This window comes from Setaria italica, chromosome IX, assembly GCF_000263155.2.
Source record: "Setaria italica strain Yugu1 chromosome IX, Setaria_italica_v2.0, whole genome shotgun sequence".
Classification (NCBI taxonomy): Eukaryota; Viridiplantae; Streptophyta; class Magnoliopsida; order Poales; family Poaceae; genus Setaria; species Setaria italica.
In genome coordinates, this window is record NC_028458.1 from 58432780 (window position 1) to 58460490 (window position 27711).

At 46.0% G+C, this 27711-nt stretch overlaps 7 protein-coding genes across 7 annotated transcripts; 3 read left to right on the forward strand and 4 right to left on the reverse strand.

The window, feature by feature from the left end:
• The first annotated feature begins 1948 nt into the window (after nucleotides 1-1948).
• LOC101757702 (probable xyloglucan endotransglucosylase/hydrolase protein 32) lies at nucleotides 1949-3567 on the forward strand. Its single transcript, XM_004985989.3, has 3 exons — nucleotides 1949-2239; nucleotides 2340-2440; nucleotides 2543-3567. The coding sequence occupies exons 1-3, from the start codon at nucleotides 2008-2010 to the stop codon at nucleotides 3110-3112; spliced, it is 903 nt and encodes a 300-aa protein (XP_004986046.1). The 5' UTR covers nucleotides 1949-2007; the 3' UTR covers nucleotides 3113-3567.
• Nucleotides 3568-3804: 237 nt separating this feature from the next.
• On the reverse strand, nucleotides 3805-8980 carry LOC101758114 (E3 ubiquitin-protein ligase RFWD3). The gene is made up of 13 exons (XM_004985990.3): nucleotides 8522-8980; nucleotides 8060-8138; nucleotides 7869-7958; nucleotides 7229-7273; nucleotides 7074-7112; nucleotides 6733-6786; nucleotides 6583-6657; nucleotides 5814-5924; nucleotides 5574-5707; nucleotides 5417-5456; nucleotides 4923-4985; nucleotides 4662-4843; nucleotides 3805-4525 (listed from the first exon to the last, which is right to left on the reverse strand). The coding sequence occupies exons 1-13, from the start codon at nucleotides 8890-8892 to the stop codon at nucleotides 4030-4032; spliced, it is 1779 nt and encodes a 592-aa protein (XP_004986047.1). The 5' UTR covers nucleotides 8893-8980; the 3' UTR covers nucleotides 3805-4029.
• Nucleotides 8981-11764: 2784 nt separating this feature from the next.
• Nucleotides 11765-13357, forward strand: LOC101758526 (arsenate reductase 2.2). The gene is made up of 2 exons (XM_004985991.2): nucleotides 11765-12131; nucleotides 12909-13357. The coding sequence occupies exons 1-2, from the start codon at nucleotides 11907-11909 to the stop codon at nucleotides 13077-13079; spliced, it is 396 nt and encodes a 131-aa protein (XP_004986048.1). The 5' UTR covers nucleotides 11765-11906; the 3' UTR covers nucleotides 13080-13357.
• A 625-nt stretch (nucleotides 13358-13982) lies between these two features.
• Nucleotides 13983-16710, reverse strand: LOC101758931 (probable glucuronosyltransferase Os03g0107900). The gene is made up of 3 exons (XM_004985992.3): nucleotides 15981-16710; nucleotides 15322-15566; nucleotides 13983-15114 (listed from the first exon to the last, which is right to left on the reverse strand). Exons 1-3 carry the CDS (start codon nucleotides 16656-16658, stop codon nucleotides 14649-14651), a joined length of 1389 nt encoding a protein of 462 aa, XP_004986049.1. The 5' UTR covers nucleotides 16659-16710; the 3' UTR covers nucleotides 13983-14648.
• Nucleotides 16711-18005: 1295 nt separating this feature from the next.
• On the forward strand, nucleotides 18006-23221 carry LOC101759330 (phosphoglucan phosphatase DSP4, amyloplastic). Its single transcript, XM_004985993.4, has 15 exons — nucleotides 18006-18166; nucleotides 18259-18313; nucleotides 18433-18477; nucleotides 18647-18755; nucleotides 19234-19310; nucleotides 19384-19460; nucleotides 20033-20113; nucleotides 20376-20508; nucleotides 20985-21044; nucleotides 21312-21368; nucleotides 21488-21583; nucleotides 22268-22327; nucleotides 22546-22653; nucleotides 22726-22877; nucleotides 22959-23221. Exons 1-14 carry the CDS (start codon nucleotides 18141-18143, stop codon nucleotides 22858-22860), a joined length of 1119 nt encoding a protein of 372 aa, XP_004986050.1. The 5' UTR covers nucleotides 18006-18140; the 3' UTR covers nucleotides 22861-22877; nucleotides 22959-23221.
• A 426-nt stretch (nucleotides 23222-23647) lies between these two features.
• On the reverse strand, nucleotides 23648-24759 carry LOC101759736 (cyclin-dependent protein kinase inhibitor EL2). The gene has a single exon (XM_004985994.4). It carries the CDS (start codon nucleotides 24226-24228, stop codon nucleotides 23830-23832), a length of 399 nt encoding a protein of 132 aa, XP_004986051.1. The 5' UTR covers nucleotides 24229-24759; the 3' UTR covers nucleotides 23648-23829.
• Nucleotides 24760-26702: 1943 nt separating this feature from the next.
• Nucleotides 26703-27711, reverse strand: LOC101778810 (UPF0548 protein At2g17695; the record flags this gene model as incomplete). Its single annotated transcript, XM_004987163.2, has 3 exons — nucleotides 26703-27130; nucleotides 27228-27435; nucleotides 27524-27711. Coding segments are annotated over 3 exons (597 nt in total), but the record flags the coding sequence as incomplete, so codon positions are not given.

Here is a 27711-nt window from a genome sequence, read left to right on the forward strand (position 1 = left end):
AGGGAGAGTTTGACGATTAATCAGCAGTATGTAGGATCCATCGTCGATCAGGCTAGGGACAGCTCAACCAACACTTGATTCATTTTCCTGAGTGAACAGAAAGAATAATAAATAATCAAGGACCCACCTAGCTAGCTTATCATAATAATTAAAGGTTTTTTTTCTCAAGGTCTGGTGTGCTTCTTCCAGTAGAATAGAAGCACATCCACTAGGTAGTGATGAAGGGCATCTCACCTGTGTCGGCTCCTAACTCTCATCAACCTCTGAATTTCTTTTTTTTTTTTGCGTGCATCTTCAACCGATTGATGGACGCAGGCACCACAAGAGGACGAAGGCATCTCTAGCTAGATCCTCTCCTCTTAATTGATATTTGCTGCCCAAGTAATCCACTTTAATTTCTTCATTTAATCACAAATATAAGGGAGCATGTATGTGGTTTTTTATAAGTAAATTAATTGCCTGGTTCGTATCGAAGTTTGGCGCTTCAGGAACCTATACTATATATCTACCTACAACTGAATGAAGGCAGTTGTCAAACACAGTAACCATGCATGCATTATGCATGATTACATTCATCATTATTGAAGAAAGTTAGAAAGAAAAGGGGGATCAGCATGTGTGCGTGCCGTACAGGGTTGGTTGATTTGGCAATTCAGAATCGGTTAGCTGTTGGTTGCACGCATCTCATCTGCTGATGATCTGCATGGCGCATGCATGTGCAACAACGGCACAACACAAAGCTACTATACTATACTATACGGACCCTGCAAGCAAGGACGTAGGCCATGTAGTAGCCACAGTTTGATTTGCATCTTCTTTCAACATAGATCAAAGTTCAGAGAGGTTGCAGTAGATGCAAGCACATTTTTTTACTGGGAAACATATATATATGCACCAACATCGCAAAGTTATAACAAAAAAACTATGGAGAAACACAAACAATAATTTACTTATATTTAACATTTCGAAAATTCTGCTTTTGCCGTCAGGCCATGCACTCACACACCAAAGCATGCATGTGATGGTGAGGACGACATGCTAACGCATTCAGGAGTGCAGAGTAGTAGCTTGAGTTTGAAGCGTCAGCTCTCGCACCAAAGCATGCTATAGGTATAGGAGTGCACACACAACACAGATCGATCATATTCTTCAGTTAGCTAACCGCTGCAGGCATGCTATGGCTTAGCTCTAGGACGGCCGGGTGGTACTGCATGCGGTAGTGGCTGATCGATGATTGGCCAAATTGGATGCGCAAAGATATGTGATGTGATGTGCAATATATGCAAGTGTAACTAACTAATAACTGATGCTGCATCGATCTATCGGCCCATCACCGCATTTGTCCGATCGGCGGTCACCAAACTAAAAGCGCTTGCATGCTGCGTGTTTCGTCGTTACGTTCCCTCTCTGATTGAAAATTAAGGTGAAAATTAAGTAGGTAAGTTGAGGTGTACGAGCAACCGAAAGCAGAGTGAAGATTAAGGTCGTCCTTAACCATCAGCTGACAAGTTGGTTACAAAATCATGGCATGAGAGAGATGCAGAAAACATGGTGTTGGCTTCTGGACCATTCCTGTCTGACGACGCGCGATAATGCAGTCAGCCCCTACAATATGTACGATTTGATTCATGGACGCTAGCTGATGCTTGCATTGTGTCGGTATCTAAAATTAAAGGAGTCTGTGTGGTAGTTAGATCAATAGTTTTCATTACTACTGTACCTTATTTGTTTGCGTTTTCTTTTTGAGAGGATTCATTACTGTACTTGTTGGTTGGTCTTGAAATGTAGATTTGAGATAGATCATCATTCATCTCCATGTACGTACCACCACCTGTGCGTAACTGTGCAACTTCCATATCAACCGCTTCGTCCCTGGGCCTAGCTGGAACTCCTTCCTATATATTGGCCCCCATGCAGCAGATGGAAAACACACACGCAAACGCCTCAACAATCTTGCAACATATTGCCCTGCAAAGCAACTGCTCTCGCTCGAATTGAAGCAACAAGATGCCTGACAAGAAGAAGAATCTCCTAGTAGCACCATGCCTGCTGCTGCTGCCTGCCATTGTGCTCCTCCATCCACCGGCGGCGCAGGCGCAGCCATCCCCCGGCTACTACCCGAGCTCCATGGTGAGGTCCATGGCCTTCTCGGAGGGCTACGTCAACCTGTGGGGCCCGCAGCACCAGACACTGTCCCAGGACCAGAAGGCGCTCACGCTGCTGATGGACCGCAGCTCAGGTCAGTTCGTTGTCTCAGCATACCAATACTAGCATCGTATCAGCAGGCTGCTGGATCGATTCCAAATAGTAATTAAGCCTGCGTGTTGTGGTGGGAGCAGGCAGCGGGTTCAAGTCGAAGCGGTCGTACCGGAACGGCTACTTCGGCGCGTCCATCAAGGTGCAGCCGGGCTACACCGCCGGCGTCAACACCGCCTTCTACGTACGCCATCGTCTTCTTCACTTTCCTTCTATGCATGGGTTTAATATGAGATTGTGATTGTGGTTGTAACAACAACAACAATGCAACAACATTTGCATGCAGCTGTCCAACAACGAGCTTTACCCGGGGAAGCACGACGAGATCGACATGGAGCTGCTGGGCACGGTCCCCGGCGAGCCCTACACGCTGCAGACCAACGTGTACGTGCGCGGCACCGGCGACGGCGCCCGCCTCGTCGGCCGGGAGATGCGCTTCCACCTCTGGTTCGACCCCGCCGCCGACTTCCACCACTACGCCATCCTCTGGAACCCCGACGAGATCGTCTTCCTCGTCGACGACGTGCCCGTGCGCCGCTACGCCGGGGACGCGTTCCCGGACCGGGAGATGTGGGCGTACGGCTCCATCTGGGACGCCTCCGACTGGGCAACCGATGGCGGCCGCTACAGGGCGGACTACGCGTACCAGCCCTTCGTGGCCCGCTTCCAGGGGTTCAAGACCGCCGGCTGCGAGGTTGCCGCGCCGTCGACCTGCCGCCCCATGCCGGCGTCGCCAGCGGGCACCGGCCTCAGCTCGCAGCAACAGGACGCCATGCGCTGGGCGCAGCACAGGTCCATGGTCTACTACTACTGCCAGGATCACACCAAGGACCGCGCGCTATACCCCGAGTGCTAGCGACTGCCGTCATCATGATTACCACACGTACTACAGCAAGTCAGCAGGAGAGCCTAGGCCTGTTGCCGCTGGATATCCATAATGCATACCCAAATCCGCGTCCAAACAGGGAGGGGAGGGTATAGGGAAGATACAATTTATCTATTGGATATACATAGTACCTAGTACAAAATTAATTATTCATTGAATATGGGTGAGAATGGAGAGGGTGAGGATTGGATAATTTATATTTAGATTTGGGTACGAACAAGAATGGGTTTGTCCATACCCTTCGTCTAAGGAGAGCTGAGCGGCAAAAGGAGGTGTGCGAGTGAAGCGCCGCCCTGCCATTCTGAAATTTGTTCACCAGTGCTTGAGGCGTGCAATTACTAGTAATTATGTTAAGTGACTAGACTGTTTGTATCTTCAGATGCAGATCTATACTCCATTATCTAAAGAGGAGCATGCTTGTGAAAGCTACATGTGCTAATTAAGATTGTGGATTAATTTGGACTGAGCACCATCCTTGCATGTTGCTGCTGAGGTCCTCTGTTGTTGCTTCTCTTACACGCACTGCCGCACATGATCAAATTGATTTAAGTGGCACAAGTATCACCCAACTTAACTTCCAATCCAGCCTGATGTTTCATTTCCCCAACTTAAAAATTGCATCACAACTTGGCTAATCCTCACAACTTTAACACCGATAAGCATGAGCTGTGGATTGACCATACCAGAAAAAAATAATTATAACTGCGCTGCTGAAACAGCTCAGCATATACAAGTGTAAAACAAGATGCCGTTCCTCCTTTCAGAAACACCACCTGTACACAGCAAAAGACTTTCTTCTGTACAAACTAGTACTATGTTAGCTATCACTGCCGAGCCGAGCTACCAAAAGGCTAATCAAGTACACTAAAGCTATGCTCCCTGACATGCTAACTAATTTTGAAGACCTCCAACTTTTCCTCGCTTAAGCATCCAAGGTACCTCCCTCCACCTGAGCTTTCCGCATACCTTAAATCAAGGATCGGCTGCCGGTGGGCGCAAAGATCGGCATGAATCACAAACGAAGGTAGTTGCCACGTCCGGACCCCATGCAGCGACTCATCCCCGTAGGCGAAGAGATGTTGATTGTCTCCATAAGGTATGATTGCTGATTTTGACATGCGTACTTCACTTACGTTGGCATAGCATGTTGGGCCTTCGGTGAAGGATGCATTACCTGTCCTCCTGACAAGGGCATGATGCCCCAATTTTCCTGAACCAACAGGGCGTGTTGGCGTCTGTGATAGATACACCTGAGATGCAGTAGCATCTTCTGATGCCTCAACTTTGGGCCGGAAGGAAGCCACCAAAACATCGCTTGATGGAGGGGCACATGCAAGGGAAATGCATACACGCTGACTGTCCATCTCAGTTAGCAAATGCGGCCTGAAAGATAACCAACAGAACAAAGATGAGAACCCACAATTCATGGACCTGAAAACATAAATGCACTTCCTAGATAAAAATTAATTGCCATCAGTACAAACTACACGATTCTATGCTGTCGAACGATGTCAGATACCTGCTTTGATTGTTGTCAGCATCCCACATGCAGGGACCTACAGCGGAAGCTGAAAGAATCTTCCTGCAACCATTATTATCAATGACAGAGTGGAGCGTATGAATCGGATTCGTAGAAAGCCCCACCATAGAATGCAAGGGTCTTGTAGTTTGACGGACATCAAAGACCATAAGCATGCCGTTCTGCAGTATGTAAACAAATCGATTCAATTAAAACATTGCAAATCATAAGGAGCTTAAGATGATATGTTGAAAGATTAACCTGCAAACCAGCATAAATATGACGTGAACTAGATACATCTGCTGAACACGACCAACCAGGGACCTGTACAGTATAGTGACACAGAGAGTAAAATTAGGTAGAATATATGTATGTGCTTCACCTAATTTGCCTATCCAAAGTCTCATCCAGTAAGGTTCCATCAAGGTGGGGGGAAAAATTCAAGACTGCCAAATACTCTACTGTAGTTTTTTTTAAAAAAATGGAAAGATCAAAGGGGGAAGTCCCCACCAATATTTATTCTCTCATAAATTGTATAGGCCTCGTGAGAGTCAAATAATTGATGTAGTATGTTTCATTGTGACAAAATAACTAAGTAGCACTAGACCAGCTCCATCAACACCATGTATGTTTTCATTTACCAAATTCCAAAAAGGTTAAATAAAAATGTATCAAACAATATATCTTACAGGGACCTTCGTATAATAAAAAGTAGCATTGTGCAAGTGTTTAGATTAGCAAGGTGAGATAATTACCGGCAAATCACACTGAAGGACGACACTGTCTGTTGTCATGCTGGTATCAAAATACATCATGAGAAGTGTTAGAAAGAACTATGGTAGAACACATATCAAGCAATTATTTGGGAAAAAAACAGCAGGAACAATAACTATCCCAAAATTCAAGACAAACCTGAAAAGTGATAACTTCCTTCCTACTGATGTAAAAATAGCAGAGCCACCAGGAAGGATACACATATCCCTAATAGCTTTGGTATCGGGAGGAAGGTGGACTTTGAACGGTTCATGAGCAGAACCCATGCTAATCTGTTGGCATAAAAAATTTACAATAAAGGGAATGTTGTAAAATCCCAAGGTGATAAGCACAAGTTCTACAGTTCATCTGGCATCGCGTAGAATTTAAATTATATACCTTGGTAATAACATGTTCAGCACCTACAGCAGCTGCCCTCCCAGAAGCAAGTATTATTTGGTTAGATGCATCTATGCCGATGACTCGAGCTCCATCCAAAAATAATTCATACTGAACAAGGTTAACAATTAAACCAATGCCAGGAATTCAATTTGGGATGAAAACAGAAATGAGTGAATCACTGACAATCGGGAATCAAACAATTTGTATAGCATTATTAGGGAAAAATCAAACAATTAGATAATCCAAGGGGGCTGGCTCTATAAATACCCTGAAGTATGAGTCTTGACTTTAGTAACTATTTACTGTAGTTGCATCAAGATACTTTAATTACTCTTTAAAGTTTAAAGCCATGAAGTCAAACCTCAACAAATACATGAGACATGATAATTAATATTCAGTGATATATTTCATGAGCATGTGCTGGCAAATGGATGCATGTATAAAATACATCACAACAGTATGAGGCAGCAATAATAAAGCTTGCTTCCAAGTGAAAGTAGCAAAACTGAGATAGGTTATTCTTGCCATGCGTTTAATCAACATGTAAACCGTAGCATGTAAACAAATAATGTAAAAAGTAATCAGCTCAGCCTAACGAAAATTCCAGTGTTTCCAAGTAATTGATCAGGTCAGCAAACACACAAGATAAGAATCATGGTTAAAGCATGAAGTGCACACTAACAACTAAAGTAAAAACAGGTTATAGGACACTAAAACTAAGGATCGTAATTAGTTTGAAATAAAGTCTACAGCTGATAGCAAATACCTGTGAGCAAAAGCTTACAGTGGCCGAGGTAGATGGCTCCAGATGTACAGCTCTATCTGAATGCTCTGCCACTTTCTTCACAGAGGAACAAAGAGAATCTTTGAGCTATACCACATGACGGTTAATCAACGACCAGTTAACTAAAATTACCTGTCTCTTTAAGCTAACAGCATCTATTATTCCCTGTTCCAGAACAATCTGCCTCTGCAAGGTGACAGTAAGTTTTAGGTAAATTGACAACTATTGCAATTTTTCCTGGCACGGAGACAGACAACAAAGAAAGAGCACATTATAGGAGATGTCTTGGTTCACAATGATAAACATCCAATATCACAATAACAACAAGAAGCCTTTGGTCCCAAGCAAGCTGGGTAGGCATGTGTATAAATAAGTTCTGTGAGCAACACCTTTTGTGCACTACAGATTCACACAAGTGTGATTGCTTCAGAGTTTGAATAGAGAAACAAGCAGCCAAGGATGGGTAGACATACCTTGGTCATCTCCTCAAACAATTTATCATGGTGCAAAACCTATGACAAGAAAACACACAAGTTAGAAAAGTTATCAATCCTAACCTCCAGATATGAAAAGGAATGTAAGGCTAGAAGCTGGATGGCCTGGTAGATGCCTTAATGAAACTAATCACCTTATTCTCCAGGGAATCATTTCTCTCCCTCAAATATGAAATTTCCTGGAGAGTTGGAACAAACTTCAGTCCACGCTCAAGAAATCTTCCAGAGGAAAAGTAAAGGCAAAATAGCCATTTCGGTCCCTGAACTTTGCACCGAGGGTCAAGTTCGTCCCTCAACTTCCAAAATGGCCAATCTAGTCCCTCAACTTTTGTTTTTGGATCAAACATGTCCTTGTGCTGATATGGAGCTCTATATTAGCATGAAACTAATGCGAAAAGTCATTTTTGCCCTTGGCTCCTCCTCCCTCTCCTCATTCCACCGGAATTAACAGTATTATCCAAAATATATAAGTATGAGCATAGATATATTTACTGAGAGAGTATGAATACGTACATGGAGCATGTATACCGTGCCACGAGTATACGAGTACATGTCAACTTAAGAGTATGAACATACATTAAATTGTGTATATCATGAAAGAATATGATTACATACATTTTGCATGTCAAAATTTGATTCATATGAGCACATGTCAAAATGAAAGTTGAAGGACTAAATTGACCGATTTGAAAGTTGAAGGACGAACTTGACCCTTGGTGTAAAGTTCAGGGACCAAACTGCCTATTTTGCCAAAAGTAAAACAACCGATCTAACCTTTTCAAGTTCATTTTTTGGAGCGGTGACCTCTGGTGCATAGAGATTGATGATGTCCTTCTGTTTAAACCTTTTGCTACACTGAGGGCACTGAAATACAACGAAGGGAAAACTTCAAATCATGGAGAATGATATCTCCTGGAGAGGGAACCGTCACCAAAGTAATTAAAGTAGCCATCTAACATACACACCGTTGCACTTCGATTCCCACGCTGGGTCAACCACCTCTCTAAGCAAGATCTCCCGTAGACATGCCCGCACGGGATACAGCTACAGGGTGTAGCACAAAGTTAGGCATTTCAGATCATATCCATTGTCCATTGCAGACAGGATAATCAGATATGAGGAAACACGTATTCAAGTTGAAGAAATCGTTGCCGTGAATAGCATTTTTTTTAATGTGCAATTCTGCATTCTCAGAAAATGTTGAGTTGGCCTATTCGAAATGGAAAAGAAAAAACACACATGGCCAAGCCGTTTGTATTCATGTCCTGTGGATGAATCAAGAATGAGCTACAGTTAGTCATTAATTTGAATTTTCATCACAGCAACCATTAAGTCAAGAAGTTTGTTGTCAGAGATAGGAATGTGTCCACAATGGGGAACAAACAAACAGAAAGATTGCGGGAGAATGAAAAGGCGGCGTTGCTCACCTGATCCGATGCGGGCCCTGGGAAGCCCATGGCTCCATACAGACGGGGCAGGTGGGCGTGGTCGCCCTCTCCGCCGCGGCGTCGGCAGCCGCCACCGCGGAAACCCTAGCTCGGGTGGATGGCCCTCCCTCGACAAAATGTTCCCTCTCCTGCTCCTCCTCTTCCTCCTCATCATCCTCCTCCTCATCGTCGTCGTCGCTGGATCCTTCACCGTCCTCCTCCTCCGAGCCTCCGTCATCATCGGACTCCTCCTCGCCCTCGCCCCCCTCCAGGTCCGCTTCGCCGTAGTCGACGTCGAAGACACCCTCTAATAGATCGTCCAGCACAACCGGCTGCAGCGTCCGCCCCCTGGCACGGGAGCGTGACGGCATGGTGTGGCGGCGCAGGCGAAGGGGGAAGACGAGTTCGAAAGGAAAGGACCAAGGGGAACGGAACGGATACTTTCAGGAGGAGCCGAGGAGGCAGAGGCAGGAAGGGTCGTGGTGGAATCGGGATCAGACACGAGAACCTCCCGGAAGCTGAAAGGCCATATGGGCCTATTCTCTACACTCATGGGCTACATCTGTCGTGCTCAGGACTCATGGGCCGTCATCCATGCATCCAGTTCAGCCTGCACTTTGTGAGCTCAATGGCTTACCATCTTCTCCTTGGCTGGGTAACTAATTCCCTAGCAGTCCGATTCCTCCGAGCCTCGTCTGCCCGCTTCCTCCAAACTTCCGCCACGTTACTCCATGCCACGCTCGCCGCCTCACGTCGGTCCATCATATATATCGCGGCAGGATCAGGATCCGATCCTCCTGCTGCTGCTGTGGTGCGGCCTCATCTTGTGCCGTCCAGATGCATGTACATATTGAACTCCGCAACTCGGCTGCAGCCAACGGCCTGCCTGCTTCACTGCCGCCATGCACCTGCTTGCTTCGCCGGCGGCGCAGGCCATGCCACGCAGCTGCTTACACACGGATTCAAAGCAGGCCATTGAGGATTTGCCCTCATCTGTCCCAAGCAACGACTGCTGCTTGACCTCGATGGCCTTCCATTCCAAGCCGCCGCTGAACAATCCCTTGGTTGATCAAGGCAACCACATCCCCATTGCAGCAGCCTCATCAGGGACCGCTTGCTGAATTGGGCAGCAAGCTAATAAGCTTCTCGCCTAGCACATTCAAGACCAATTGAGCTGCTCGTCCATGATTGATATATTTCTTTGATGAAGAATATAAAATAAACAAAACTCCACAAACCAGGCAGCAGATAACTGTATTTAAATGCGAAAATTCAGACCATTAGCCTACTAAGAGAGTAAGAGACCAACGATATCACCAATCCTTATATATATGCTGCCCACAAAAGATCATTATCCAACAGATAAGGCGCAGTACGTAGAGAAGAATCATATCGCCACCAGAGCAGATAGCATCACATTTTCAGATCCTACCAAGCGATTACATCGATCAAGCACGCACACTAGCGCTGAATTAGTTAGTGGTCGCTAGCTTAGCTCGATCTACAAATGCAGCAAGTGAGTGTGCATAGATATCACCGGAAGAGGTATAGTACGCCGCAGATTAGTTACGATCTTGAGAGCTCGAGCTACCTCCTCCATCTCCCGAGCTAGCCCAACTCTCTTGCGAGCCAGCTCTGCTCTCTGATGAGCCTCTGCAGCCATGGCAGCCACAGTTTGCTGCCATGCCGCCTCTTGTTGGCCTTCAGTTGGAACCTGCATTCTTGCTGCCTGCATAATGCATTTATTACTCGATTCATCCCATGTGAGCTTGATTTCATTAAGCTGATGAAGAAAACAAAATGTGAACCTGTTGAAGGGTGGCGTCGTCCCTGATCATCTGCTCCTCCGTGTGTGCCGCAGGTACAGGTTGAGCATGTCCTCGACTTTGAACTCTCTCGCGCACGAAAGGCACTGCATGCCAAGATATATTCATGAGTACTAGATCTAGTTGATGAAGAGCGAACAAGTAGGGGGAAAAAAGCATGCATTTTTTGGTACCTTAGCTGCGGTGCCCCCGCATCGAGCCAGCAATGCCTCCAGGCAGGATCTGCCATAGACGTGCCCACAGGGGATGCAACTGCATTCCAGCAGATGGATCCATCATCACGAACAGGCAAAACGAAATGAATCTCAGTCCTAGTAGCACTAGTACCCTAACAGATCAATCTTTCATATGTTCTGTTTGAATTTCAAAGGCAATGCAAGGCAAAGAAACAAGCAGCTGACTGTCCCAACAAGCAACTGCAGAGGCTTGCGGCTACAGCCAAGATGAAGCAAGTACTTACGTACGGCTGAAATCAGAGAGATTAACAGAGTACTACTCCAGTAGTTGTGGAAGTGGGTAATACATACAGATATAGCTCAGCAATGCAATAAAAGGCAACATTTTATTATTCAAGAGTGGCGTATCATCGGTTCATCAATTCACTTCGAGGATGCAATGTATCACCGCGGATGTATCGGAGACAGAAGCACGCAACGCAAGTAGAGCAACCAAGACTACATTCCCTGAGAACTGCAAATCCAAAACTTCATCATACCATAATGAATACACAATCACAAACGTTGTCCACGAAAAAGATCCTCGGGACTTTTGCTGCGTGGGCATCGGGCTGGGCTGCTGGGCTGGACTTACTCAAAATGTTCTGTTTTCTAATTTTTTTGGTCCTCGTTTCTTGATTTCTTATTTTCAATGAAAATTATGAAAAAGATATCAATACCTCAATTTAATTTAATTTATTTATAAAGGCGAGAGGCAGGTGTTTTTGTCATATGACAACATGCTCACCAAAATCGAAAATTGATGGTGGGCTAATCTTTTGGGTTGAGTAAAGCCTAAAATCCTGTTGTCGTGGACTTTAGTGCGCACTCTAACATGATAAAGGACCATGTATGGAGTAAAGACAGATGAATTTGTTTTTTAGAACGTTCAATTTTTTTTTTGTTTTTCAGAAGATACTAAAGTAGAACAGAGCGCCCATGACGAGAGGAATCATCACAGCGAACACCATGGTCACTCGCTACCTCTACATTCTGTCGAGCTATCTCTGCATTCCGTTGAGCAGAACCTGGTGATGGCTGCAGTCGTCGCAGAGATGCTCCGTGGTGGGCCCTTCTCCGCACTTGTAGCACAGTGGTGCGTCTCCCGGTTGGGAGCCCACCCACCCAGGTTCGGTCAGAGGGAAGCGCTAGGGTTGAAAAACAATCTGTGGCCCGGCCCAACTAAATCGTACGCTGAAAAACACAACGTCGCTCCAGGGGGGGGCATGTGTAAAAAAATATTGCCAACCAAGAACCTCCCCCTCCCTTTCCCTTCCCTTCGCCGCGACGCCGCCCCCCAATCTCCTCCGGCGCCGGGGGTTCCCCAGTTCCGGCGGCCGGACAATGGCTCGGAGGGGCGTGTCCTACGTGTCGGCGGCGCAGCTGGTGTCCATGGCCCGCGATCCCCGCGTCGCCATCGTCGACGTCAGGGACGAGGAGAGGAGCTACGACGGCCACATCGCCGGCTCCCACCACTACGCCAGCGACACCTTCACGGAGCGGATGCCCGACCTCGCCCAGGCGACCGGGGCCAAGGAGACCCTTGTCTTCCACTGCGCACTCAGCAAGGTGAAGCTCCCTCCCTTCTCTTCCTCCGCTGCACCCCCTGTTTCTCCGTTTATGTATGCAGCAGCTTGCTCGCAACTTGGTGACGAGTTCAAAAGAAGATGGGAAGGTGCTGGGGAAGTGGATCTAGTTAGTTTCCCTGCTCTCGTGGCTCTCAAAATGTTTCGTGCCATGTAGTCGCTCACTGCCTCCCTCCCTCGAGTTGGTCGTCATGTTGACGTGGTCGCGGTTCAAGGCCTTAGCGCTGCATTCCCCAAAGTTAGATAGCATATATGGGGAACTTCGTGAAAGAAAGCTAACGAAGGGCACAGCTTTCATCAGGTTTCAATTTGACATGTTTACTGTAATTCCAACCCTGTTCGCAGTTGCAGAATATATATCAAGGTTAGCTTTATTATACCCTTAATTGGTTCCCGCTTTCAGGGGCGGTGCAAGAAAAAAATGCATAAGGGGGCAGCAGATAGTTGTACTTAGACAAATCATGAGGAGGCTAAATTAAAAAATTTCAGTGATTTATATGGTCAACATAACCATAGGTTTCGGTGCCTCATTTTGATTGGAAAAAGGAAAAAACCCTCCTTGGTAATAGACTTGATTGTGGTGATCCACCAACTGCAATGTCAGTCACAAAGGGAAATCAAGAGAAACACACCACATATTCATTCTTCCTCCTGAATTCTAGTACATGTTATATCACCTGTGTTTTTCAATCACAAAATCACCTTTCAATTTGAGTCACTGCTGCTCATTTTTCATGTAACATGTTCCCTCAAACTGCAGGTGCGGGGCCCATCCTGTGCACAGATGTTCCATGACTATCTATCAGAGGCCAAGGAAGATTCAGGGGTAAAGAACATCATGGTCCTAGAACGTGGGTTTAATGGATGGGAACTTTCAGGGAGGCCCGTTTGCCGCTGCAAGGACACTCCATGCAAGGGTGTATGCTCTTGAGTACTTTAACTCATGGCAGATGTTGCTCGATGCGTTCCAAGAAATTGAACGCTATCAACAAGCTACCAGTTTATACTTTACGAATACTACAGATTGATAAGATGTCATGTCTCCATTGGGTGGATCAACAATGGCGCTGCGTGAATTGTTCCAGTGAATAACAGTTAATGTCATTTGTGGCATGTAAACTGTAAACCGCATTTAGAATGCTTGGTAATGTTTTGCTTCCATCAACCTATGGGCATTCACATCTTGTCTACTGGCTGCAGTTTTATTCACTCTCCACAACATGCATGCATATTTCTACCATTTATCACAAACGTTTTTTTTTCGATTAATCTTTGTGGCATTCATGAAAGAGTTTATATCCTTTTTATTGTTCAATCTTGTTGCAAAAGCAATGTGGGAAAAAATATTTGCAAAAATTATCCCTTTTACCTGGGTAAATCTGCACATGTTCACTCGCTCAGGCGTGCTGCTATCCTGCTACACTGTTTTGGCCACAATTTTTCTTCTCTGTTTCCAAAATACTGTTGCAGCAATTTTTTTCTTATGTCTAGTATGGGCTGCTGATGGACGAAGTGTTCCTTTAGTTACTGCCTTATTGATACTGTGGAATCGAACTTAATTCTAGAAGGGAAGCTCCAAATACAGCCCAAGAAAAATCTAGTTGTTGCTTTTGTTTGGACTTTAGGTGTAGTTTTCTCTGCTGTGTCCATTTCTCGAGTTGTGGTATATATGAACTGTCGAAACTTGCGCTGTTGAGATGGTTACAAACGGGCTAAGGATTGGTGAACAATAAAACATATCTTTCTGTCATAGTTCTGATACTTATTTGTGTTGAATTCAGAAAGTTAAAATGGCCACAGCATAATTTTTCCCTGTGAACAAGACAATCGCTGCTGAAAATTGCAAAGAATAGATCCTGGCCATGTTTCACTGGCTTCCAATAGCAGATTGCTTCTGGTTATAGTTCAATCACCAATACATTCTTGGGCACCCTTCCATTTACAAGAATTTAACTAGCATAATACTAGTAGTTGGAACAGCCCAGCAACTCTACAAGTGTACAACCAGAAAATACATGAACATGTTCTTCCTATGGCAAGAAAAGCAGGCTCTTCCCACTTCTCAAAGAATAAACAAATGAGTAAACAATTTCCCTATACACACAGAGTTGGTCAACTTGTCACCCCGAGATTGGGATCTCTAGTCAGGCACCAACCAGGCAACCAGCCAATGCAGGTTGAGCTAGCATCCCCATTGACTAATGAAGGTCCAGATCTCTCATATGAGATTGGTATTCTGAATTTCTGGCGAGAAAAATCCATAAGAAATAGAACTCTGGTTGAGATTCATATTCTGAATTTCTGGCGAGAAAAAAACATCAGAAGTGGACCTCTGGTTTGAGATTCGTATTCTGAATTTCTGGCGAGAAAAATCTATGTCAGAAGTAGATCTCAGGCTCAAGTCTCGACTGGCTGTCGATGTTGCCAGTTGGGTGGCATGTGGTCATGTACAATAGTTGCACAGCTGCAACAGATTAGACAAACGGATCCTCTCTGGTCTTCACCTCCAGGATCCAACATACCTCCTCTGAGACTGGTCTAGCAAAACCTCAAGCTCCCTCAACACTTGCCATGTAGCATCTCCCACTTCCATTGGATGGTTGAAAACCAGTGCCTTCCGCTTCACTGGATCCCACAAGTTCTTCTGTATTGTGGTCAAATTGGTCGCCACAACATGGTCGAGCACCATCTCAAGACTGGCTATGTCCTTCTCGGCGACCTGCAATGAGATCTCTGGCCACCGAAGGACAGAAGGGAACGGAAGCCGTATGTTATCAGCAATTATGACGGGTATGCAGCCGAGAAGGACTGATTCCACAAGCCGAGGACTCCATGGGGCCCATCCCAGCGGGCAGAGGCAGAACAGTGACCGAGCCATTTCTGATCGGTAGTTGTCGAACCGCTTTCTCTTAAGGTAAAACTTGTGATTGCGACCATAATGTTGAAGTAGCTCAGTCCTCACCTTCCTGTTATAAGGAGAAGGTATTAAAGTCATATTCAGTTTATGTTCAAGATATTGCTATTCATATGTACAAGTATTGATGAAAATTGAACTATTGTGGATAATGGGGCAGAACCTAGGAATGACCCTAAAATCAATTCCCTTACACGTCATTATGGGATAAATGCTAGATGAGGCGACTAAAAGAGAAGTGTTTGCGGTGTATGCTTACTTGCTGTAGAAGCGGCCACTAATGTTCTTGGGGTGCAGCTCCATCTTGCCCCTGAAGAAGGCAAAAATGTCCCTCTGCATCTTCTCCGGCTCCGGTAGCTCACGAGACACCTCCGGTGGCACATGAGGTGGGATGACCACATGCTCCACCTCCTGACATACGTGATGGCCCTGAACACCAAATGTCTGTAGCAGGATGGACCTCTTCAGGAACGCCGGTATGCCATCGGCAATGGCTACATCCTCCTAGTTAAAAAGAAGAAATTTTGTTTAGTGGAACAGCCAGTTCCCTTAAATAAGCAGAGATGACAAGCTGTGTTTGTTGAATTAAATTGCAAACTGAGTTCCATCGTGATAGCACAAGATGAATTCCATAAATTTGGGGTGAGAAATTAGATGGCATATGCTCAATTTGGCAAGAATTGAATGAACTCAATCAGTATCGGTTTAGGATTCAGAACTAGGTAAGCTGCATTCCAAAATCCGTAGTGATCGATCCCAAAGACGAATGGCAGCTGGTCTATGGCATTTACAAGCCAGCGAGCAAGCAGCTGGTAACTTGCTTCCTACAATCTCCTATTTGCACGCAATAAATTTAGGTGCGCGAGCACATCACGCAACCACCGCAACAAACGAATCCATACAGAAGAAGTCACTGACCATGGGATGGAAGCAGGCGCCGAAGTCATGGGAGGCGACGAAGACGTGGTCGGCTCCGGCGGAGCGATTCCAGTACGGCATCTGGCTGCGGACGAGGTCGACGGCCTCGGCGAGCAGCCCCCGCGCGTGCGACAGCGAGGGGAAGCCGTTGGGCGTGGAGAAGTTGCAGGAGACGTAGACGGGCACGAAGAAGAGGTCGGCGTCCTCGGGTCGCGCGGCGCGGCCGGCGTAGGCCAGCAATGCCTCGTGCACCGCCACCTCGGCGGCGAAGAGGTGGCGCGCGCACCGCGCGTCGGCGGCCACCCAGTCGCGGTTGAAGCGGGCGGGGAGGTCGTAGACGTAGATCCGGACGGGGGGCGCGGCGCCGGCGGTGGTGGCTGAGAGGGCGCGGGCCTTGGAACGGAGGAAGGCGGAGCGCCGGAGCGGCGCGGTGGCGGACGGCGTGGCGGAGATGAAGAGGTAGAGGGAGAGGGCGAACCACAGCAGGAGAAGGAGCCAGGTGGAGTGCTTGCGCAGCTTGCCGGCGAGGGTGGGAGCTGCCTGGCTTCTCCTCGGCTTGGGATCTCTCATGGCGGAGGGGCGCGGGCGGAGCTGACACAACAGCTGCTGAGGCTGTGCTCTCAGCTTTGGGGCGTCATGAGTTGGTGTTTGGTGATGACCAGAGACAGAGCACAGCATGCTCAACTCAACTTGGCAGAGCAAACCTTTCCCCTCTTCCTTCTCCCTCCCTCCCCCCCTTCCTTATATCAGAAGTGTTTGGATCTATAAACTAATTTTAGTTTAAGTCACATCAGATATTTAATATCAATTAAAAGAACTAAGTGCGAACTAATTATAAAACTAATTGTGGTTATGCAATTGGTTTTGTAATTAACCTATATTTAATACTTTTAGTATCTAAATATCCGATGTGACAGGAACCCTGGACCGCTTGGATTCATTCCTCTTTTTTTCAAATAATTTAATTAAAGAAGATGTGCCAAGGAATTTGTTGGTGCTCTCCAGCTACTGATTTGGTGCATCTTCCTGGCCGTGGGAGGGATTAAGTAAAGTTACCAAAGTTAGTGTTGGAGAAGAGAAGCTCAGTGTGCAAGCGTAACAATATCCCAGTAGATGTATGGGGTGTAAAATCTTTCTACACTTTTTGGTTAGGTTTTGAGGAAAAATAACTACCACTGGCTTTGTGTGAGAAATTTCGAACGATGCATTTGAATCCATGAATCATTTTTTTAAAAATGTTCAAAAGATAAAAGTATAATATTTTCAAAATTTCAAGTATGTTTGCATGTAAATAGACACCTCCTTCCACGGCAATTTTAGCACATTCGAAGAGAAATGTACATGTTTTCATCAATTTTTTTTATAAACCCCCTGGACATGCACTTCCAAAACACACGGATAAGCAACATCTTAAAATATTATGCGATATAAGAGATGACAAAATTCCATATCAAATCCACAGAACTGATTTAGCCACTGCACTCAACTCTAGAGATGGATAATGTCTTTTGAGTATACAATATTTTAGTTTTAGATCTCTTCTCTCTTCTGGCTAAAAAAAATACCGACAAGCTGAGCATACGATCTGGAAGGATATGAGATGAGAGGAGGAGCTGCAAATAAAGGGGCGAGCACGAGCAGCCAGCAGCCCAGCACCACATCGTGCCGGAAAAACAAGAAGCAGCCAGACGTGATCCACAACAAAAGGGACGATCGATCTGCTGCTGCGTGTGGAGTTCTGAACCGTCCGATGCTGCGGACGTGCTTGACCCGTCGGCGTCCGATCGCTTTCACGCTGGGGAGAACGGGTCAAAAAGGCTAAACCTGGGCCCACTCGATTTAGCCAAAGCCAAACCACAGCGGTCCACGTCATGGGACCCCATGGTCCGGCGTCCCGCGTGGACGCAGTCTATAGACCGTCGCAGCTCAGCCCCCGCAGAAGGCGTTGAGCGAGGAGGGGCCGCGGCCACACGACAGGGCCTAATAGACCGGGTGCACGCTGCGCAGATACTATTCCCCACCTCCTCGCCCCGGCCGTCCCCGTCGTCCCTCCCCTCTCCGTCCACCGCTGCCTGCGAGTGGGGAGCGAGCTCGCCAGATATTTTTACCCGCGTCGCCTCCGCCTCCTCGCCGTTCCGGGCGCACGAGCGGTGGGAAGCCATGAACTGCCTCCAGAACCTGCTCAAGTAAGCTGCCCCCTCCTCGATCCGCTTCGATTCGTCCCCGCTAATGCCTCGCCTGCTCATGGGTTTCCTTCGTTTTGCCTCATTTTGCTCAGGGAGCCTCCAATCGTAGGATCCAGATCCATGAGGCGGCCCTCTCCGCTCAATCTGGTGATGCCTCGAATCCAATCCATTCGTGGAGTTTTTATTTCTACCCACCGTGGATTTCTGTTTTTCTTTTTTCTGATTTGGTCGTTCTGATTTTTTTTAATTTTTTTTTGGGCGATTAGGCGATGGTTCGTGGCGGGAGTCGCCGATCAAACACCGTCAAAACTGTAAGCGTTAACACCACTTCTGTCATTTCTGATTCGATTTCGACGGGATTCTTATGCTGGCTGGGTAGAGAATAGAGATTGTAACGTCTGAATCACCGATTACTGTTACTGTAACTACGGGTATCATTTCGTGACGCTCAACTGTTGAATGTTGCGGGTTGGTTGGCAGATGCAGCCACCTGGGGCGTCCACTTCTGGTGCCGAGAGCAGTGCAGTGGAGGTGGGCACGGAGAAGTCTGAAGTGTACAGCACTAACATGACACAGGCTATGGGAGCAGGTAAACAGAATCATCGTCCTAATGCATGTCCGCTTCTATGTTACTTGTAATGTTATCAGATGTGGGGCAAATTAATGGCTAATCTGATGCATTGATAGCCAGAAAATAAAAGATTTCCTAGAGTCATATCAGTGTCACAATCGCAGTGTGAGCTATCAGTGTGATCAGACCATTTGAAACAAACACGCACTCTCCATTCTAGTTTGACATTTTCCTTTAGTCCACTTCATGGACTTGTACTCATTGCGAATAGTTGTTTCACCTATACACTTCCTGCATATCTAACTTCCCTCTGTCCAGTGTGCCAAAACTTGCTCTTGCAAGGGTGCTCTAGTTCTTTCACATGTAGTGTTGTTCCTCCAACAAAAGTATCGCCCCTTGATGCTTTAACATTGTGCTTGCCATCTACTTTTTGTGATTACATTGTGCTTTTAGTAAGTTTGGTCTATTAACATTTCTGAAATGTTTTCCTTTATAGCGTTGACATACAGACATGAGCTCGGGATGAACTACAATTTCATACGCCCAGACTTGATTGTAGGCTCCTGCTTACAGGTTCTCATCCCAACCTATTTTAGATACAAATATCTCTTCATACCTCTGTCTAATTATCTGCATTTGTGTGCAGAGTCCTCTTGATGTTGATAAGCTTCGGAAGATTGGTGTCAAAACTATATTCTGCTTGCAGCAGGATTCGGATCTTGAGTATCCTATCAATATTTTTTAATGCATAATCAGCTTACCTATACAATTCTTTTGATTTGAAAAAATCAATATGATTTGCATTTGAGGGCTCAAATTTACTAAACCAGACAGCTTACTTACTAAATTTACCTTATGATATGAGTGGCTCATGATTTGCCATCGTGGTCCACTTTCTACGAGTCAGATGGTCCCACATGTCAGTGATACAGGTAATTGACACAACATAAGAATGGAAAAAAAATCCCCAATTCAGTGGCTGTAAAGTTAATCCCTCCATTTCAGCAACAAAGACAAGAAAACAGTCTCTCAGTCTTTGTAATTTGCTATGAATTATTGGATGCCACCTCTGATTAGAACTGAGAAACTACTAGGGGTACTTCCTTTTTATGCTTAGTTGCCATTCTCTATGAAAATGAGCTTCTGTCCCAGTAGTCTAATTTTGTATGCAGCACAAGACATCTTCCAAAAGTCCGTTTGTTATTTTAATGAAATAGTTTTTTGTTGTTCCACTGCCATATAATGCTTCCGTTCCGGGAATATATCTTCTTTCCTTTACCAACCAACTTGTTCAGATATTTTGGAGTCAACATCCGTGCCATTCAAGATTATTGTCTACAATTCAAAGATATTGAGCACTGCCGTGCTGAAATTAGGTACCCAAACAGCAATAGTACTGTTATTTCATATTTGGAAGTTTGGGGCTAAGAACTTTTTGCGAACATCATTGGCATAGTTTAAGTCCGTTTCCTCTTGAGGAACTGGTGTAGTGGCCATAGTAAAGTCTACAAGATGTATAGTTTCATGAGGAATTAGAGAATTTGTATTTCCATCAAATGGCACTGCCAATTTTTATTTCTGTTTTTCTGTCGTCTTTACTGTGCATATTTGAACTGGTCTAATGTTTAACTACGCCAGGGATTTTGATGCTTTTGATTTGCGATTGAGGCTTCCTGCTGTGGTTAGCAAATTGCACAAGCTTGTCAACTGTAATGGTGGCGTAACATATATTCATTGCACTGCTGGACTTGGAAGAGCTCCTGCTGTGGCAGTAGGTTCATGGAGCCCTGTTTCTTTTTGTTTCCCGACACAACTTGCTGTGTTTTACCAAGTCCTTTTGTTTCTCTAGAGTTGTGCTGCGGTAGGTTTTCATTATTTTTCTTATGTTGCACTTAACTATATTGAACAAAAAAAACTTTTTAAGAAAACCATGCTTATGGCTTGGAAGAGTACTAAATAGCAACCCACCAAAATTGCAAAATTATGCCTAGACAAAAACAGAAATCATTCTATTGTGCACTGACATACAGACAAGTGCTGCAATGTGCAGCTTTGTAGCACTTTAATAACCTCAACATGTCTCCACTAACTTGAAGATTCTAGTTTCTCATTTCAAGTTATGCAACTGAATTAGAAAATGGTACTTGAACATCATTGGCTACAATTTGATGTTTTCCAGTCTTGAGCAGTGGTATTTGATAGCTTTCATTTGTAACTCTGACTCTCTGAGCACTTGTAAAATTTCAGCTCGCTTATATGTTCTGGATTCTTGGGTACAGTCTTAATGAAGGACATCAGCTACTTCAGGTAATTCATAACTAGTTGATACAACTTTTAACTACTTACATTTGTCGGATCGGATGTTCAAAATTTTGGTAGGAAAAAAAAGATAAATATGCCTATTATATGTGCACTGGAAAACCAACCTCCATGATTGACTATTTGTGTGAATTTTGTTGGTCCTGCTCATCTGTTCTCTACAGTAAATTTATGTTGATAGGCTTGGTTCTGTTACCACATGGTTATTTTGCATGTTCTGTTAATTTATCAGCCTTTAAATTTTTTTTTTGGTAGAGCAAAAGAGCTTCCTTTCCAAAGTTGGAAGCCATTAAGTTGGCAACTGCTGACATTGTAAGTGAATGCTGTACTGTTCTCTCAGTGGTTGTTATGATGGGGAGATTAATGTGCCCACATATTGTGGCGAGCCACAGATTTTTTTTCTGCTAAGCGATAACTGTCTTATTATTTAGCTGACGGGATTATCCAAAAATACAATCACTTTGAAATGGGAAGATGATACTTCGTCTTCTGTTGAAATTTCTGGGCTCGACATTGGCTGGGGTCAGGTATGTTTTCCCTTCACTTATCTTATTAGATGTTGGGTGTTAAAAGAATTTCCATTTGACAGCTGAATAGGAATAAGACCTTTGTTCAAGCTGCTTAATAGATTAGGGACATATCTATTTTAACGTTGCTTAATAGGCTTAAGTTTCAGCAATTGTAGCTCAGAAACAATGTCTAAAACAGGAAGACCCTTGTCCTGGCTAATACTTAAGATTGACACGATTTAATTAGCATAAATTTGAAAAGGAAACTACTGAGTACTGACAACAAAGCTACTTGTACATGGGTGTCAGGTTGTCAACAATGCTAGCAGGTTACAACCATTTATGACAAACAATTTTGGTTTCAGATATTCTTCATTTTGCTGCATGCATTCCATAGTTAGCGTTTCGTAGCAGCCGGGTACAATAAAACCAATAAAAGATTATTCACATCTTATCACATACACTCGCTAATTTGCCTGTTGAGCCATCAATTACAGAGAATAGTGATACATAAGCAGTACCATCTGCTATCAGCTTGCACAAATTGTGTTTCACAGTCTGATTTTGATAGATCAAATATGATTGCCCCCTCACATTCTCTGGGGGCTATGATGGTTAAACAAGACCATCTACATCTTAATTAGTTTTTCTTAGTTAATCCCATGCTTAAGTGTCTAATTGATTTGCGCTTCATCCTTGCAGAGAATTCCTTTGACATATGATAAGGAGAAAGGAGCTTGGTTTCTTGAGAAAGAGTTGCCCGTGAGTATAATTCTTTTAATCACGAAGTTATATTGAAATATAGCTGTGGCCATCCCATCCTAAGTTGTACTAGTGATACTGGACTTTTTGGAGGCATAGAGGATGACTGCAGTTTTTTTAAAAGAAAATACTGCTTGCCATATACAAAAATGTAGCAGTTAGCTTTACACTTCCCATATGGCTGTATCTCACAACTTTTGGGTCTCTGTTTCCTGAAGGAAGGACGGTATGAATACAAATACATAGTGGATGGCAACTGGCTGTGCAATGAGCATGAGAATATAACCAAACCGAATGCCGACGGCCATGTGAACAACTTTGTCCAGGTGAGATTCTTTCCAGAATCTGCGGACGGTGTTGAATCAGATATCGTAGTTGAGATTGCGGCTTGTGTGCAGGTCTCAAGGGACGGTACGAGTGATGAAGAGAAGGAACTAAGGGAGCGTTTGACGGGCCCAAACCCTGATCTTACGGATGAGGAAAGGCTGATGATCAGAGAGTACTTGGAACAATACGTGGAGGCTGAGCAATAGGAGGTCCAGTTGAGATGGTTCGCATTTCTATGTGCTTGTGTGTGAACAAGTTCATTGGAGTTAGATAGCAGTGTACTAAGTATTGACATAAACTGCAGAAGCTAGTGGCTGGGTCCGGCTTTGGCGTCAGGGAACAACACAATGAAGAGGCGATGGACCTTCCCGGGGGAAAAAATTGTTGTTGTCCGCTGTCAATAGTAGCTTAACCGTGGAAATGGGCTCATTGTGCATAGAAGGAGCAATCTGTGTTGTTGACACCGTTGCGACCGCATAGAAAATAAGTATTTGTAAAGTCACCAGCATAAAATAAGTAGCGTATGGTCCTGAATAAATTGAATGTAGCTTTTGTTCTTTGTTTTTCCTTTGTCATCCTGTGATTGTTGGTTCCCCTGAGACGGGACGGGACTCTCTATGTCCGTCCATCTGTGACGAATCAGTTTGAGATTTGCAAATGCAAGGCATCTGACGGAAAGGCTTTGGTGGCTTTGCTGTCCTGCGTAGGCGCACCGAAAGAGGAGAACGACGCGTGATGGATGAATGTGGTTGAGTCAAATGTCAAAGTCGTGGTTGAGCTTGCTGTGGAAGGAAGGTCAAAGTCGGATGGCAGCTATTCTATTCATTTTCATTCAGATTCAGGTAGGGTAGGAGCCAAGCCAGCCATCGGTGACCAGTCAGTCCTCGGCGGGGCCTCCTGGTCCGATTCCTAGCGACCCAGGCCAACCTTGCTTTCCACATACTGATCTGAATGAAGCGGCAAAACATGGAGCAGCATTCAGAAAAAAGGAAATAAGTAAACGAACAGCAAGATGTTTGTCGAAATTTTACAGCACAAGTAAAGTTTGATTTACAACAGTTGGTGCTACTGCTAGAGCAGCATACAATTTAGACACTGGCGGGTACTAACTACTACTAGCACATTGTTTTGCTTGTAACAACAACAACGACAAGTATGGATCATGGTCCTTCCTCCTAATTAGACACACTAGTACTACTATCCAAGGTGCGGTGCTGCTGCTGTTTTGGGTGGCGGAGGGAGCGGCGTCTTTTGTCGGCCTTTGGTGGTGGGTGGTGCGGGCGGAAGGTGCGCTCCAGCTCGTCGAGGCTCACGCTGATGAGGGGGACCTCCGGCGTCTGCTGCAAGTGGAAGAGGCGCTTCTTGCACAGGGGCGCCGGAGGCTTCCTGGGCGCCGGCGGGCACGTGGTGGGCTCCTTGAGGTAGGTGATGCCGCTGCCCGTCGGCGTCCGGCAGCTGTAGTAGTCGTCGGCTCCGAATCCAACAAATCCGGCTGGGGCTGGGAGCGGCGAGGCGCAGGGCGACGTGAAGGCCGCGGGGGCGGCGGGCTTGTAGAACTCGGGCGACGCCGACATGCCTTTGCCTGCTGGGGATCCTAAAAGAATCCTAAGTAAGCAAGCAAAGCAAAGCAAAGCTAGGTGCAGGTGGAGCAGAGCAGGTAGCTGGTGAGCTGACAAGGAAGCAGCTGCCGCTGAGCGGAGGAGGTAAACAAGGAAGGCAGGGCGAATCGATTGCTGGTGCGTGCGAGCGACGCGGAGACCGACCTGTTCTGTTTATAAGGAGGACAGGAGGTGGAGGCGGCTAGGAGCAGAGCAGAGGAGAGCAGGTGTGAAATGGAGAAGACACGAGCGCCGTGCGGTGGAAGGAACGGAACCGAACCGATGGGAGCAAGGAAGGAGAGGGGAAGGCAGGTGTTCCGTTCCTCCCACCCACTGGTCACTGCGCTGCGGGGCCAGAGCAAGACGAGGGAGGGGCGCGGCGGGGCACTGTTGGAGCAGCACGGCCGAGGCTGGAGCGGAGCTCCGCTCGTTGCTGGAGCCATTTGCCGCTCGCAGCGTGACGAGGACAGAATGGGGGCGGCGGAGAGGAGAAGAACGGGATAACGGAGGACCCGTCAACCAGATAAGGATAAGGTAGAAATAGTTATTAGGGAGAGAGAAAAAGAAAAACAACGGAGGGGAAAAAAAAGAAAGGAAATGATAAAAAAAGAAAAAATTGGAAGGAAAGAGAAAAAAATAAAGAAGAAAAAAGGGATAAGGGCATAATGGACTTTGAACCCATTCTATCTCATCTGGAAACTACCAAACGTTTTTCAACTAGATAAGTTAGAATCAGAAAAAGCTAAAACCAGAGCTATTTTCACAGGAGGAGACAGAGCCGCCGCCGCCGCGTTCATCCCCCCACCCAAAAATATATGATGCATGCATCGCAAGCGGACACGGACGACGCCAATCATGCACTGCCGTTGCCGTGGGGCATCATCCCCTGCACCCTGCATTTCTGCAATGTACCATGTTTTTTTTTCTTTTTCTCCATTGGGTGTCCTGCAGGGCTTTTGATTCCGCCACGTTTTAGGCATGAGTACGGTACATTCTTCCATTTCAAATGCTACTAAAGAAATATCAGTCCGTCGTACCTGTCACATCCATTATCCTTTTAAATAATCTAACTAATTCTTTTTCCAGTAAATAAATAGATAATCTGACAAATTAGCCTGGCAACGGCATTGGCATATGGCATGATCTCAGCTCAGGATGAGAATGGGATGGATCCGGGCGCGGGCCAGAGACGAGAGAGGAGAAGACGTGGACGCCTGCTCACCTGAGACTGCTGCTTTGTTAACCAATCATCATCAGCATTCAGCAGCAGCAGCGTGAGTCATGTCACCTCATCCTGACCTCACCTGACACGTCTCCTCATCATCTTCTTATCTTTCTTTATTTATCAGTAAGGCAGCAGGATCATTATTCTTCCCTTTCTGAAAAGCGACAAGGTAGGCGATCCTCGTCGTCCACAACGGGAATCGCTGTATCACAAGAGTGTTTTATCTTACCTTACACATTTTTTCTCTTCCCTTCTCTTCCCTTCTTCGTCAACTCCGGTGAGCTTTTTAGGGTCAGGGGGTTCCTTCTTCATCAACTACCGGATTTTCTGAAGAAGATGGTTGGGATAGGGGCCGGGAGAGAGTTTCGTGTGGGGCCATGGCGCAGGACGGCGGCTCCAGCGGGGTCGCCGCCGCTAGAGCCGGGTGGGGAGGCAGTGGAGCGCGGGGCGAGCCGGCGTGCGCCGCCGCCGAGACTGCGGCCTGCGGGTGTTGGCCTCTCTCGCGTGCGGAGGAGGAAGATGCTAAAGAGATAAGAAGGAGAGAGAAGGATTGATGTGAGATCCTACGGGAAAAAAAATGGAGTGTAGGAGAGAGGTCCAGTATTCAGAGCGTGCTGTAGACAGGCCCAAATATATTGGGGCCTTGTTTAGTTCCCAAAATCCCAACTTTGGCACTATGCAAAAAGAAGATTCCCCATCACATCAAACTTGCGGTACATGTATGGAGTACTGAATGTAGACGAAATCAAAAACTAATTGCACAGTTTTATTGTACTTTGCGAGACGAATCTTTTGAGCCTAATTAGTCAATATTTGGACAATAATTCACAAATACAAACAAAACGCTACAGTGTTACTACATTAATTTTGGTTGTCCAAAGTTGGACAACTAAACAAGACCTGGGTGGATATGCATCCATCAGCTTTGTTAGTCTCACCCTCATCCCAACCTTTTCGTTTTCTACCTTTTAGCCCAAAAGGAAACATCGTCCTCGTCATTTTTTGAGGACTCTCTTTTCTCCTCCCCTTTTCTCACCAGCACTGCACATGTAGGGAGCGTTCCTATACCTAGTCCAGCAATGAGAAACTAAACTATATGAACTATGGTGTGGAATGAGTTATGTTTTTGTTAAGACAAAATCGAGTACATGATTAAGGATCTGTTTGGATCTGATGAGTAGGGATTATAAAACGATCTGAATAGTGCAATGAATGGTGGGCGGGATAGTAAGAACATGGATCCTGACCATTTAGATCTCATGGATTATGATAATTGTACCCCTAATAAATAATGTCCATCCCCCCATCCAAATAGTAGTGGTTGGATGACATGGGGAATTTTTGTAGCTTCATCTCTATAGTGCCGATGAGATCCAAACAAGCCAACCTATTATTACAACAAGTTTCTACATGATGCTGCCACACTTGGCGCAAGCACATCATCGACTGGTACTAGTTGGGTGCTGAGGTGGAGGCGGTGGCCACATGGTTGATGAGCGCCTGCCCTGACCGGTGCGCGAAATGCTTCTGCCTCAGCTGCACGTACGGGTAGCAGAGCGTGGCCAGGACGTGTGCAGGCTTGGAGAAGGACACCACCTCGTACCACACCCGATACTCCTCGTCCACCTCCACCGAGAACCGCTCCTCCCCGGCCTGCAACAATCTAAATCTGCTGCTGTCATCTGTTCATCTCATCGTCTGTTCATCTCATCGTCTGTTCATCTGTGGCCTGAGAGGAAGAATCGGTTACCAGCAGATGGCCTTGTAGGGTGCCGCTACCGAACGCAAACATGGTGCCCTTGGACTTGTCGGATGATCTTCCATCGCCGTCGCTCACATAGGCGATCTGCAGCGGCAGCATCACCCAGGGCATCAGCTCCCTGTAGCAGATGCAGAACCTCGTTCCCACCTTCACCGGCGTGTCAGGCTCCACATTCGCCCAACCCAGTGCCAGGTGCCTAGCAAAAGCAGCAGCTCCTGGAAAGCTTAGACGATCGAGCATATAATAGAATAAAAATGTTCTGCTTCAGGCTTTCGTAACTTTACCTCCAAGAGAGGAGGGCGGATTTGGCGTGGAGGAAGGTGTCCGCACCTGAGCCGATCAGAACACGCGATCGGTTCACAAAGAAGCCGCGCTCCGTAAGAGCCTTGTCGCTTGTGTCAGCAGCAGCAGCTTCTGAGGTCGAGGTCGATGCTGGTTTTGGGCGTGTCGCGCCATGGAGAGCTGCGTCGTA

Coding starts and splice junctions, on each gene's coding strand:
- LOC101758114 (XM_004985990.3), bottom strand. CDS start 8,892: ATGCCGTCACGCTCCCGTGCCAGGGGGCGGACGCTGCAGCCGGTTGTG. Junction 8,139..8,521: donor CAGGGCCCGCATCGGATCAG/GTGAGCAACGCC, acceptor TACACCCTGTAG/CTGTATCCCGTGCGGGCATG. Junction 6,658..6,732: donor CTGTTAGCTTAAAGAGACAG/GTAATTTTAGTT, acceptor TCCTCTGTGAAG/AAAGTGGCAGAGCATTCAGA.
- LOC101757702 (XM_004985989.3), top strand. CDS start 2,008: ATGCCTGACAAGAAGAAGAATCTCCTAGTAGCACCATGCCTGCTGCTG. Junction 2,240..2,339: donor GCTGATGGACCGCAGCTCAG/GTCAGTTCGTTG, acceptor TGGTGGGAGCAG/GCAGCGGGTTCAAGTCGAAG. Junction 2,441..2,542: donor GCGTCAACACCGCCTTCTAC/GTACGCCATCGT, acceptor ATTTGCATGCAG/CTGTCCAACAACGAGCTTTA.
- LOC101758931 (XM_004985992.3), bottom strand. CDS start 16,658: ATGCTGTGCTCTGTCTCTGGTCATCACCAAACACCAACTCATGACGCC. Junction 15,567..15,980: donor GCGCCTGCTTCCATCCCATG/GTCAGTGACTTC, acceptor CTTTTTAACTAG/GAGGATGTAGCCATTGCCGA. Junction 15,115..15,321: donor AGTGGCCGCTTCTACAGCAA/GTAAGCATACAC, acceptor TCCTTATAACAG/GAAGGTGAGGACTGAGCTAC.
- LOC101759330 (XM_004985993.4), top strand. CDS start 18,141: ATGAACTGCCTCCAGAACCTGCTCAA. Junction 19,311..19,383: donor TTGTAGGCTCCTGCTTACAG/GTTCTCATCCCA, acceptor ATTTGTGTGCAG/AGTCCTCTTGATGTTGATAA. Junction 21,369..21,487: donor AGTTGGCAACTGCTGACATT/GTAAGTGAATGC, acceptor CTTATTATTTAG/CTGACGGGATTATCCAAAAA.
- LOC101759736 (XM_004985994.4), bottom strand. CDS start 24,228: ATGTCGGCGTCGCCCGAGTTCTACAAGCCCGCCGCCCCCGCGGCCTTC.
- LOC101758526 (XM_004985991.2), top strand. CDS start 11,907: ATGGCTCGGAGGGGCGTGTCCTACGTGTCGGCGGCGCAGCTGGTGTCC. Junction 12,132..12,908: donor TCCACTGCGCACTCAGCAAG/GTGAAGCTCCCT, acceptor CTCAAACTGCAG/GTGCGGGGCCCATCCTGTGC.